Raw genomic sequence first — 14,260 nt, forward strand, 5'->3', positions numbered from 1 at the left:
GACTCTGGTTGTCACATGGATGTCACCGTTTCACCATTTCAAATAGAAAACGATGTACTGGAAAAGCAAAGCTTTAAGTCAACCTGCAGTCCATTTACTTTTAAATGTTTTTTTTATTTAAAGACATGAATAAGTCATTGGCCAGAGATCAAGTTTAATCCAAAAGATGTTTCCTCATTAACATCAAGAGTTGAAGTCTGCTTCGCACAAATAAACAACAATTATTAAGTGTTATGCATTTAATTGCTCAGTAACTATGTTGACCAAGTTACATCAGTTACATCTCTCCCAGTTAAATTGCAATAAACGCTGTACATGATCTTTGTTTAATATTCAAACACATAATTGGATAACATTTAAAATACAAACTTCCAAACATGTAATGAAAGTCTTGCCATCATTCAAACTTCTCATTCTTCAAATTCATATTCTTCAGTTTCACTCAATTGGCCCTTTTCACAGCAGCCATTTTGACATGTCATTGAAGGGTAAACACAGGTTGAGGTGGGCCAGAGCCCTCGTATGGTGCTGGCTCACTGGAATGACGGTGACACAATCAGTTACACCTGTTCACCCTGCTGTGACACGCCAACATAGCTGCTGTGAAAAGTGCCTTAAGTCTCAAATTTGCATTCAATAGTCTCACAACTAATACAAATAATGAAACAATTGAATGGAAAATTGACATTATGGAAGGAAAGTCTGAGAATATTGAATGAAACTGAATATTCTGAATAAACAGACCATTTCTGTGTATGAAATCAACATCACACATTGTATTCACCGATACTCCCTATATAGTAGACATTATAGTTTACATTCAACTGAGGTTTTGGGCATTCATGAGTCATCGTCTTGCATCATGACTGACAGGTGTCCTCTTGCACGACAATGTGCACATGATGCATTGAAACATTGCAGTGCACACGTCATGGATTCTATACTTTTCCATTTTAATGTGCACTAATTGAAATAAATGATTTCATACACTACTTTACTTATTATACTTATAGTGCTATTATATAGCAATGATACTAATCATCTCTTCGCTTAGTAAATAGCACTTATCTTACAAAAACAAGCAAGCTTTGAGAAGCTCATTCCTCAAAACAAAGAGGACCAAGAACAGACCCCTGTGGGACACCTATTCAAACTTTAACAGCACTTGGAAACTATACGACCAGGGTTCTACCAGAGATAACGATAATACCATTCAATGAACTGTTCATCCAGGCTACAAGGATAGTTCTCTTTTTTCAAATATTACATTTATATATATTATAATATAGTAAAAGGGGAGTGATTTTTGGAAACATCCTGTGCGAGTGTACATTCCTCGTTCTTGAGTTTCTTTCAATCATTTATGTATTTCTTTTAATTTTTGGAGACCTTCACTTCATTTCATTAGTTTTTAAATTTCATGAACAGAAACACTATATACAGCATCTATATATACAAAGACGAGTGGCAAATTAAAGGAAAAACCTTGATAAACGGCGAGAGATACCAAATGCAGATACTTCTACAGGGCTGTAATACATGACACAATCAGTCTGTCGCTGATCTCAGACTACTACCTAGTTCAAAGACATTCTCTTTGGGTCTGGGTGCGTCTTGTATCGTTTTGTGTTCCAGGTTGTGGCTCTTGCCTGGAAGCATCACAGGGGTCCTTCACTCTTCCTCTCCATTTGCTTTCACTGGCAGCTGGAGCCGAGTGTGGCCGACTAGGATGGCATTGACGTCCTGAAGATAATCTTGAATGCAAGTATCTGCATTGGCGTTATCTTCCATCATTGCCTATAAGAGCTCTTGCGCTGTACGTTCTACACATTTTCTTTATGTTCAAATATTAGAGGTTCTTAATTTTAACCCTCCGCTGGTACCAATTGCACGAATATTTTTATTTTCTTACTTATTAAGTTTGTGTGGCTTAATTTAGTGTCCATCCCTTAAAATCCGGATTCATTGGCAGTAGAAAGTGAGCACGTTCTGCTGGTTTCCTCGTATCAACACCGCGGGACAGTGGAGGCCACAGGTCAGAGTGTCCAGCCAGGCCATGTACAGAGCACTGGTGCAGTCTCTGTGTGGCACAGGAAGGCTCCTGAGGGGCAAAAACATCACATTTACATGAACATAACAAAACTGCACAAGAATGAAGACTTATGTCCTTATATCTGCTCACAGCTACATTACAGTGTTCTGTAAAACCTTAAATACGTGTTATTTTGTAGTGCTTATAAATGCTAAATTATATCTTATTTTTTTAAATCATTTTCCTCCAAAACAAATGGGGAACATCTCTAAAATATCAATATATCAGAAATACTGACCACTTAGAAGTCAGAGGGGCAGAGTCCCAATATGTCATTTGTATTACATAAGCACCATTTCCAAGTCTTTATGTCGTCATTGATCATCACGGAACTGATCATGTGAACTCTATACTCACACAAGCACGAGAGCAGCGTGTTGAGAATTCCTCCGGATGATCTCATTCAGCCTCACTTTTCTCTCAGACTGTGAAGGGGGAAATTCATTTGAGACATTTGGCAGAGTTTCTTCAGGGCGGATGACACCGAGCAGAATCTGATTATATTTTTTCATTGCTCCCAATTTACACGAGAACAAGGACAACAAAGTTGAACAAATAAAGGTAAAGAATAGACAGTACCTCTTATGTAAACGGATATTTATGCATATATAAATATAGTATACATAAATACTGTATATTGACACCAATGACAACAGCGACAGTATGTTAGCTGACCTGAATGTACACACACACACACACACACACCTTAAGTTTGAAGGCCTCAAACTCTTTGTCCGATATTTTCCATGGGGCGCTTTGTCTCAGTTCCTGACCTGAGACGCCTTCCTGCTGTTCATCGTGTAGCCTGAAGGGGGCGACACTGTCCACAAACCCGCTGAGGCTTAGCGGCGGCAAGAGCAAAAGGACAGAAGTCAGCGTGCGATGAAGGATAGAGATAAAATGTATTGAAATTACAAACAGCAGTCAGAAATTTATATAACATTTTTTACGTGACTATAGCATTTGTTTGGGAGCGGAGGAATCCATGATTGTCATCTTGAAAGCAACACTTTTTGGTACCAGAGTCAAAATAAATAAAACACTGCACATGGTGCCTTTCATTCTTTGTAATTTGATTGTTAAAAATCCCAAAAACCCAAAACAGGGAGGATGACAGCCTTTTATTACAGACGGATCCCCTCCTGTATCAGTGCAAATGTTCAGGTTTCAGTGAATGTTATGACAGCGAGGGTTTTGTGGACATACTTTTTGGCGTTTGGATGCCTCTCGCTGTCCGTCATGACTGTAACGTTGTTAAAATCCAAGCGAAACCTCTTCAGCAGAGCGATCATCCTAAAAGAAGCAACAGTCAAAGTGTCAGCACACAAACACACTCTGATCTATAATGTACACGATAGCATCAGTGCGGGAAAGCTATCTTGTGCTCGCCCAAAACTCTGTGGGAAAGGTTGATTTATTATTATTCATGACTATTATCCCATTATCATTCGCTTATCCAAGGAGGTCAAACAGGGTAAACCTACTCGTTGCGGCCTTCCTCCATGTTTTCTTCATCTCCTACGATGAAGACCCTGATCTTACTGCGGTGCCAGCGTTTCCTCCTGGTGAGCAGGTAAGGAACCAGCAGAGTCAGACCTTCAAAAGAGAAGAAGTGGATTGGTTGTAACACATATTGACAACAAGTCGACTCGTGTGCTGTGCTTGCTTTGTCAGATCTCACCTCCGTCGTCAGCTATCCAGTAGACGTCGATGGTCTTCTTCCCCTGGTCGTTCTGAAACACCGTCTTGTTCTGATCACTGTCGCCTCTATCGGAGATGTCGTCCGCTGTAACAGAAAGTGGAGGAAGAGTGAGGTGGGGGGGCAATAATCATGATGACTATGTTCACAAGCCAGCCTCTAGCATTGTCTGTCTGCTAATTGGTGCTGAGTAAGTCGTGCGCAGCGGGTTTTTAGGGCTCTTTCCCGAAAAACAGCTTCCCGCTGGAGCCGAAAACGACACGGTGAGAGCCGTGAGAGTGAACCAAAACAGGGGGAGTTGAAAATGAGCTAAAACTCACTATAAAGCCCAGTAAAGCAGAGGGGATGCATCTCTGTAGGTTCACCTTTCACATTGTCATTTGATATGTTTCAATATATTATAAAACATATTGATTGCGGCCCCTTTAAAATAAAACGTGTCAGTACATCTCTAAATGTAGAGGGTGATGACGTCAGGTATGTGTGACCGACTGAGAGCATGTCAGTAAGGAAATGAATCAGTAACTGAGGAAGGGAAGGAGTGTGTACTTTATTATTACTGCATTTCAATCACTGGGAATGACTGCTGTAATATCAAAAAATAATCATATGTGTATGTAAATCATATGTAAATACTATGCTCACCCGATTCCCTCCCAGGAGATTGTTGGTCGTCATTTTCAACAGATTCATCCGGCTCAAAGCCCTGGTTCACTGGAGGAGAGGCAATACATTCCTCATCATTGTCTTTTTTATTTGTTTGTTTTTGAATGTTGTACTAATATGTAATGTTGTAGGAAAAGCATGCAGAGAAAATAAAAGACGAAGAGATTATGAAGTGTGGATTTGAAACCTTCAAAATCTAACTGGTCAGAGATATCCAGCCCGTCCATCATCCTCAAGATACACAAACAGTAGTTGGCGTCAAAGGTATCGCTGGAGAGAAGAGAGAAGGAAGTTGAAATGGGAGTTTTAAAATGGAAATGGTGAATTAATAACCTATAGAGGCTGGATTTTAGCTTACAAATAGTGCAATATTTCCTCACACTGTAGAGAGCTGTGTAATCTTTCAATGCCAGTTATTTAAATCTTTTTATTTAACTGCACTTACTATATGGTGTTGATATAATCTTCAATGCTTTCAGGTGAACTGTCCCTCCAGTTTGACTTGAAGCCCAGGACCAGAGTGTTGGGCTTCAGCTTGCCAAGACCAGAAGCCTTGAAAAAAAAAGAAATACAAATAAAACCACAAAAAGACAAAGATATTATGCAGGTATTCCCGGATGATCAGATGTTCGTAATACTTTGCAATAGATGGCGTGTTCTACAAAACAAATGAGAAGACGTATAAATAGGAAAAAGACAGAACCGCGAAGATGAGATGATGGAACTTCTCGTCATCTTGATCCGAATTTGAAGTGGGATGAACTCAGTTAATGTGCTTTGTGCCAAATGAAGCTGGAGCTATTTCCCACGGATTTAAACACACGCAGACGTGTCACCTGTAGCAAGTGTCGAGCTCCAACTCTGAGGCTGTCGGCAGTGAACGGAGTGTAAAAGGAGCGCACCTTCCTCCTGTTCATCCACTTCACCGACAAATCTGAGGCGTCCTGCGGCCGCGTCTGCCTGTCCTGCTCCTAGAGGGGTCGGGAATTCAATTACGTCTTTTACATGATTTAATAATTAATGAAAGACGTAAAAACAAGCTAACATGACCAGCAAAACATTTTAGACAAAAAGCTACTTTATTAACATAAAGGATATGTATCATCTCTCATATATCACTGACCATGATTATGTCTCCACAGATCATGAGGCTTATGTGTTTGGTGAAGGAGCCGACGAAGTCCACCAGTGCCGGTCGCTGGTTTGGTGGCCCAGTCAGGACGAGGCATTGTGGTCTGACGGAACACAGATCAGACTCCAGCTCAAAGACGGATGAGACAAATACCGCAGACAGACAGACTGTATGCTGACATGTGATAGGAGGATTACTGATGCACGACATAACACTCACCTAAAATTCTTGACGTGATCCTCGACACCGGACAAAGAGACGGAGTACGACAAAGCCATGTTGTATGTACCGGCCTGCACTGACGAACCCCAGTTCACCTCTGAGGACACCGAAAGCACACACACACACACACACACACACACACACACACACAGTGAGCAGAGAGGGGTTGTTGCTTTTAGAACACACAGTGTGTTTTGAACTTACCAGGCTTTTTGTAGTTGACGTATCCAAAGAGCAAGAAGATGATGCCGAAGGTGGTGAGCGCCGCCCACCAGGTGAACATGATCATCAGCACCACAGAGACCACAGCTCCAAACAAAGCTGTCCATTTACTGTAGTAGTGAAACGACGGCCTCCAACCTAAAGGGGGGGTGGGCAACAATATGAAATATGACTTTCGAGTGTAGCAAGGTGGCCTCTCACATGACCCGACTGTCCAATATGGCAACCAGAACGAAAATGTCCGTTTTATCGTCATTTAATGACCCATGTTGACGATTATTTTTTTATATTTCATTGTGCAAGGGAGGGAGATTTGTTTTATGCTTTACTGTCCTGAGATTGAGATACAGCTTGTTCTTTATACTTTTAGTACGTACTGCTGCCCCTTACAAAGTGCGTACTGTTGCATGCAGCATGCATTTAATTGCTCTTTCGGCTTTGCAGAGGATTGTGGGTCAGAATAGTGATGAAAGCATGCACGCTAGCTTGCGTGCTGCAAATTGCGACCGGACACAGGAGGACATCCTATAGTGTTTTTGGCATCCTGCATTTTTCTGGAATATAAATATTGTAGTATGGGCATTGGAACACATCTTGCGTCTGAAAGTACAGTAAGCAAAGTTTTAAGGAAAGGCGCCCTGGTGTACACTGACCATGAAGTGCCACTTCTTTGGCAGGAGGCTGAAGAACATGGATAAGTCAGCAAAGTGAAGGACTGAGCGGACCGATGTTTATTTCCCGCTTCTTACAGATAGTCCATGTTGGTTTCTATTAACCACGACCGCAATGTTTCCGTAGTCTAAATCTTGGCCATAGCGGCGACTGGACAGTTCCCATGGGTCGTTTTGGAAGGCAATGACAAACAGGTAACTCACCGGGGGAGTTGGTGATTGAAGCGTAAAAGCAGCTGAAGTTGATGAGGCTGTAGGAACACAGGAAGAAGTTGGAGATCAAGGCTGCGATGGTGTTCAGCTCAGCTGCAACGATGAAGGAGGGCGAAATCAAAAACGCATCCAGAGCTAGATGAAGGTCATCAAACTTATGAAATGTCTCCTTACTTCAATACTTAATCATTTTAACAAGAACAAAAACACCTTGTTGGCATATTTAAACAAATATGTGAATTAATTAAGAACTATAACAAAAAAGAGCAACAGTATTAGATTGCACCCACCAATGAGAATGAAAGCCACAGCAATGAGGTAGCAGAGGACATAGGCCCGGAGAGGCTCCTCATTTTTCCCATAACCCTTTGCAAAGAATCCAATGTACGGGTAGATCTTGTCTCTGCATAGACACTGGCAGAGAAGGGAGACAATATAAGCTCATTATTTTGTGCATCGTGTTATATTTGACCACATGTACACATATGTAGATATGAAGCAAGCTGCAAACGGCTTCTTATCGGCAGAAAGGGGCAACCATCCTCCTTATCAAAGCTAATTATTTATTAATTCTTGTTTCATTGCTATCTTTGATGACAGAATTGCATATTTTTGTACGTAAAAGTGCAGTTTCTCACCTGAAAGACTTTAGGGGCGGAGACGAGGAAGCCGAGGGCAGACGACAAGCTGGCTGCAAAGACACCAGCAGTGATGAGGTAGGAGACACCTGAAACTTGGCCCAGTACCTGGTTGGAATAGGATTAACATTATAATATTCTATATAACTATTTGTGAACAGAGATTGAAAACTGGCTTATTTTACAATACCAGTCTCAAACCAGAGTTTTTTTATTTAAAAAAGGTTAAAATCATATTTTGGTTCTGTGAACTTGATACCTTTGTATTGTTGGCCAGACCATATTCACAAGACTGCGACTGGATGCACTTTGTGAAGTTCCAGCCCAGGTTACATCCCAGACCCACGCAGCCGTCGGTGATGTTTCCAGGCAGAATGTCACTCATGTTACCGGAGGCGTCCCGCAACACACATGACCCTGGAGGAGGATGAAGATGTAAACATTATCGTCCTGATGTAATGTTTTATTTCAGACGGAGAACTTGACACCTTTTTTGTTTTGTTTCTGGAAACTTTGACATTCAAGATGAGTTGGCTAAAGCACTCTTTTCACAACTTCCATGATTACTTATAGCTCTTTCACATCTTGATTGATTCTTTGTAGACTAAACACCAACAAAAAAAGTATTTGACAGTTTACTGTCACGGCATCATTAGCAAATTCAGAATGTGAAAAGAAAAGTATCGTCAACTATAAAGGGATGTAATCAGTACAAACAGGATGTTTTAATGGTTAAAAGATCAAACCTGAGAGAGAACTTTGATGATTAGTTTTTGAGGTGTTTGCTTAGCCATAGGGACTTTATATTGGCACCATTATGAATTAAGAAAGGTTGACCTCAGTGGGCTACTGTGAAGCACCTGGGGAGCGATTACGGGTTCTGTGTCTTGCTCAAGGACACTTCGGCACAGGACACATATAGCAGCCAGGGATCAAACCACCAACCTACCAGACGACCCCCTCTACCCCCCATGAGCCACGGCCGCCTGCCCTAAATATGAGTGTTAAATCCTCAGGCCCCCATGTCTTCTGTCTCTCCTCCCAAACTACCAAGCACCTCAGATAATCCCCACCAGTTCAGACAATTAACTCAAACCAAATAAGAAGCAAACCAATTCAATATGAAAGCAATGTTGAATGAGTAGCTTACCAACAGTTACAGGGATAATTATATAGCTGATTGTAGTCCAGAAAATGGCCATGAGGGTGCCTTTTGGGATAGCAGTAGCAGGGTCCTGCAAAAGGAAATCGTAGTCGGGTCAATAATTTGTTGGTTCCTGTGATGTAAAAATAAAGTATCTGCATTCTTTCTCTTCATACTTTGAGGTCTCCAGAGATGTTGGCTCCAGACAGGATGCCAATGGCGGACGGGAAGAAAATGGCAAACATCTGGAAAAAGTCGTCCTCAGGTCTTCTCCAGTCTGGCATCAGGTTCGATATGAGGATATCACCTGGTGACAAGCAAAAAAAAAACCTCTACTGTTCTCTGATAAACTTAAAGATATACACTTTAAAACGTAGGATGAAATGATGTATTAAAAGGCAGTGTGTCCCGAGAAGCCTGAACATACTACGGTATCCAAAGATGCCCTGGGCTTGTTTCTCTTGAGTGGCGGGTAAGACTGTGCCCACCAAGAAGTTGGCAAACGAAACCAAGATAACTATAAAGAACAAAATCTGGGCCTGAGAGACGGAGACAAATGAGAGAAGGAGAAAAGCAAAAACATATGAGTAAAAGGCAGTCGGCGAATAAAGTGAGATGTGTCAGGAGGTGCTCACCTTGGACTCCCATTCCATTCCAGCCAATGAAATGAGCAGAAGAACAGTCACCGTGATCACGCCCACAATGCGGACGTCATTGATCGAATCGACCATGACAACACCAAACTCCTACATTAAAACAACCAAATGAACACAAGAAACCAAACATGAAGTGTATGCATGTAGATTCAAGTTTGGGTAAATCTTGTGGGGATTTGCATATCACTTAAAATGTTTTTGAGTTCATGCTCATATTATAATACTCATTTATTAATTTCAGGTTGTCAAATTCTCCTATACATGGTGGTCCAACTGCAGCACGCTGCCCGTTTCTAAATTTTATTACAATAAACTAGAATATGGCTTGAGCATATTTCCAATAAATTGTACTGTATTTACACTGCACCTCTTAGATTAAACACTAGATGTCGCTGCAATTTTGAACATCTTGCTTGACCTGATTACTAGTCGATGAAAACGTTTACCTTATTGATTAGATAAACATGGCAGAAAAGAAAAGAAGGAAGATGGCGAGTAAGAAAGCTTTGTTTCTAGCTCACTAGAGAGCTAAAATGGTAAACTGAAAATAAGAAAGGTGTCATGGGATTCTTGCCTTGTCAAATATCTGAACAACTCATGGGTTACGTAAATTGAACTATCGCGCATCAATTTTTCGAGCCATAATTACCTGCATTAAATCACGGACCACCTCTGCAAAGCCAACGGTGTTGAGTGCACAGGCCAGGGCGTTGGCGAAGGAAAACACAACCCCAATTGGACCACCAATTTCAGGGCCCAGAGAGCGAGAGATCATGAAATACGCCCCACCTGAAAATGATGTTCAGTCAAAAAAAAAAGTTACACAGAGACAAGGTTATCATAGATTACTGTAGATCAGTAGTTTTAAAATGGGGCAAGAAGAAATACTATTCAATAATTTATCATGTTATAAATTTACATTTTGTTCTTTTGTATTCAATCTGTTTGAGTTCAAATACAAGTTTCCAATTTTTGAAGGTCCAATTACTTAATTTTAATTGTGAAAAATAGAAGTGCATCACACATCTAGCACATGAACAAATGTTCATACACTGGATAAAACCAACACATTACTGCCGGCATCCTTATGTCGGATGTTTTCAAACCTCAGCACTCTATGGAGTGCATGGCTTTGCCTGGACTTTGAGACACAGCAAGTGACTGACCTGAGGTCACCCTCCCGTTGGTGGCGATGGCAGAGATGGAGAGGGCAGTTACTGAGGTCACCATCACAGACATCAGGACAATAAGCCAGGTCAACACTGAGATGAGACAAATTAAGTTATTCACCATTACTATCAGGTTTGAGGTTTCATGGCATGTTTCTCCATCTTTGCCATAGAAAGGCCTGCTACTGCTACTTTTTGGCCTCTACATGACCAGATGGATGTACTTTACACGCATGCACCTCCTCAACTATAGAAGCTTTAGATATTGTATGACATGGAATTACCATAAAACAGTAAGTATGTATGTAGGCCGGCAGGCCCGATCAGTGTCTGTTGGTTGTAGCGTTTTGTAAGGTGGAAAACAAGTACTGTAAGTAATGTACATGAAAGAGGTGGTGAATCAGTTATAGTCATCACTGACCACTGAAAAAACAACTTCAGGGTTTTACACTATTCTCATGCAACATAATGCGTAAAGGTAAACCAACTAAAGTCATAGAAGAGTGCGAGCGTGACGCGATGGAGTGTTACAGCCACAGAACAGAGGAGTGAAAGGGACTAATGTACGGAGGGATGGATGAACTCACAAATGCCGGCCTGAGATGTGATCCACGAGAGGCGGAGGAACAGGATGACTCCCCAAATATTCAGCATGCAACGAACCTGTGACGAAAGTACGATAAAAACAGCTGAGTCAAATATTTGTTAAGATATGTCAAATGTTATTTAGCCTACATTCAAATACAAGTTTGCTCACCATGACTCCAGTCACCCAGCCAAATCTAACAGGACCTTTCCCCTTAGCTGGAGATTCTTCATTTCCTCCGTATGGAGCACTGCCAACTCCTGAGTCTGTATTGGGGACCTCTATATCCGCCTCCGACTCCTGAGAAAAATACATTTTATACAGTGAAAAACATTTTTAAATAGCCTGATGATAATGGTGGTGTGAGTGGAAATATATTCACAGCAATGGTCTGCTAAGTTAAAAGATGCAAGTTGCTGTGAGATGGAAAACTAACCTCAAAAGTCCTGCGGAGAACCTCGAGAGATGGACGGCTCCTCGACTGGCGGTTTGGCAGTGTGCTGGCATAATGCTCCAGCTGTGGCACCAGGTCTATCGTGCTGTAGACGGAAGATCGGCGCAGCTCCATCCTGGAGCCCTGGTGCTCTGATGCACTGTTGGATAACAAAAAAAATGTATATATATATATGTATATAAAATAAAAATAACAGCAAATAATGCAGTAAATGTTCAAGGTAATTTGCAATTGTCATAAGCTGCAGTCCCTTTAATGGCCACTAGATGCTGCTAGAAGCTGAGAAAGTAGTGTGATGTGACAGAAAAAGCTTTGCAGGCATTAAAATACTATCTTCATGACTTTTTTTGTTGGTTTCATTCGAGCTGAGTTTTAGTTTAAGAAACTAAGACAATGACTTCAATATGGAATAAAGGATATGACAGTTTTGCCAAGCTGGGCCCTAATTTAAAGAAAACAATTTAAATTTGATTTGTAAAGTGAAAATGGACACGGCAGCAAACATCACAAACCTTGAATCCGTGTCCGAGACAACAATGGTTGGAGGAAGTTGGAGGTTACCATCTCTAACTTCACCCGAGGGCAACCCATCACGTTTGGATGTGAACTGCCCCATCGGCACGTTTCACTGATTCCTGTGAGACAGAATGGGTAAAAAGGGCTGACAATATAATGAGCAAATTATGAGAAAACTTGTTTTTACAGAAATGATGAGATGCCACCTTGGTCCTCTAACAGTGACCACGTCTTTAACTAACTGTTACTAAGTCATATTGGTCTCACTTGGACACATTCATACTCCCAACTCGTCAAATACCGCTGCATGGTCATTGGCCCTGAGCTTTAAACTATTACCCTCTAGGTAGCCCTCAAATATTTTCGACGCGTCATGGATGGCGTGTCGGTTTCCACTCGTTACATGCAGTGTCTTTTCAAAGTAAACTTCCGTGTGCAGGAAAAGTGTCGGTTGTGTAGGTTAACTTTGTCTTTCAGCTTGTTTTTGCAAAAAGAACTACTTGGTCAGTTTGTTATGTAGCTGGAAGGACACTAACAGCGGTCTGCAGGGTGAAAGTCCCGTGTTTGTATTTTGGTTGATTTTCAAACTTGTAGTCTTCAGTCTCAAACGGCACTGACTCGAGTGACAGCAATTGAGGCAATTTGTCAGAAGGAGCAACAAAGGGATTTATAGAATTATTGTTATTATCATACATGCAGCAAGAACTGTAAAAAGACTGATGTGTGAATAGGTGATCAGCGCAGCTTTAAATACATCTAGTCTCCAATGTAACCCTGTTGGTCCATTTAAGCTCGTACATGTTTTATTCCACTGATGCCGATTCATACTGTTCAATGAACTCGTTCTCGTTTGCCTAATTACTGATGAAGTACAAGTCTTGAATGCGTGGCAGTATGTGGGTGTCTTCTTTTCTACAAGGTAATGAGCTCATCTATGAGGCCCCAGCATAAGGAGTAGGGAATGTGCAAGTCTTTAATAATCTGCGAGACAAATTTCCCTATACGCATTTCTTTCAAGTAAGACAAAGATACATTGTTATAGATTGTTGCAAATATAAAAGATGTAATATATTTATCATAATATTGTAATAACCTATGAATGAATGATATAAGTCAGCATCTAGTTTTATTTTGATCTAAATAAATGAAGTGGAAAAAAGTAGTAAACTATAATAACTGAAAGTGTATCAAATCATGATACACATTTTAAACATGATTAAGCCTTTAAATGATACTGACATATGAACACATTTAATTAGTATGCTATTTAGAAGAAAACAAGTTTAAAGTACTCACCAGGTTTTTTTCTATTCCAGATGAATACGCTGTTGTAAATGGATGAAATATGTTCCTTTGATTTCACGCTGCGACTCTTTACATTTATACCTTCACGGAGGGGACATCCCCTCCCATCTTCACCTTCCTCCCTTCCCTTCCCCTCACACACACACACCTCTTCATTATTTACACTAAAAGAAATGGAAGATAATGTCACAAAAGGTAATTTTGTTTTATTCTGATGTCTTAGTTCATGCCAGAAATTCTGCTATTTGAAATAAAGCATGACTCAACTTGCGATGAAGATAACATATTTTTGACTTGAAAAAAACAAATTGGTTCACACACACACACACACACACACACACACACACACACACACACACACACACACACACACACACACACACACACACACTCATCTTTACATTATTTTTCAATGTCTGTTGTCAATTGTATTTTATTACTATTTGTTCTAGATAAATGTTTTTGAATAATTTTGAAGAAGAATTACAAGAACTTCAAAAAAATGTATCCCGTTTTTTTAATACAACACTAATCCTGAATGACTGCATATTTTCAATTGCCCTGAGATGAGGCAACAGCTGGGCGGAAGAGTTTATTTCTTGACTCAAGCTACGTTTTCTCATAATTGTTGACTGGAGATGACCTAGTAATGTGTACATGTCAATATGGAAACTCCAGGTCCTCCTCCGCTTTCACTAGATGCGGAAGAAGTATATAAATAAAGTATATATATAAAGTATGATAACAGTACTCTGCTCCATTTCTTACCTTCAACTCTTCAGCGTGGACTTGAACAGTTGTTCTAAAAGACGGTTTCATTCGTCAAATGTCTCTCGAAAGACATTCTCAAGATGTCAATCAATATCTATTCAAAA

At 40.6% G+C, this 14,260-nt stretch overlaps 1 protein-coding gene across 1 annotated transcript; it reads right to left on the reverse strand.

Annotated features, from left to right (window-relative positions):
• Positions 1-1,962: 1,962 nt before the first annotated feature.
• Positions 1,963-12,180, reverse strand: slc12a10.1 (solute carrier family 12 member 10, tandem duplicate 1; the record flags this gene model as incomplete). Its single annotated transcript, XM_079184585.1, has 27 exons — positions 1,963-2,101; positions 2,450-2,517; positions 2,798-2,933; positions 3,299-3,385; positions 3,577-3,688; positions 3,774-3,878; positions 4,437-4,505; positions 4,645-4,727; positions 4,903-5,009; positions 5,294-5,428; positions 5,581-5,692; positions 5,809-5,908; positions 6,016-6,171; positions 6,909-7,010; positions 7,208-7,331; positions 7,556-7,663; positions 7,815-7,972; positions 8,706-8,790; positions 8,876-9,006; positions 9,127-9,238; positions 9,335-9,445; positions 10,005-10,144; positions 10,522-10,617; positions 11,112-11,187; positions 11,282-11,410; positions 11,547-11,703; positions 12,077-12,180. 27 exons carry the CDS (start codon positions 12,178-12,180, stop codon positions 1,963-1,965), a joined length of 3,042 nt encoding a protein of 1,013 aa, XP_079040711.1.
• Between the last annotated feature and the right edge of the window lie 2,080 nt (positions 12,181-14,260).

Source organism: Pholis gunnellus (genome assembly GCF_910591455.1).
Source record: "Pholis gunnellus genome assembly, chromosome: 23".
In the NCBI taxonomy this organism is placed as follows: domain Eukaryota; kingdom Metazoa; phylum Chordata; class Actinopteri; order Perciformes; family Pholidae; genus Pholis; species Pholis gunnellus.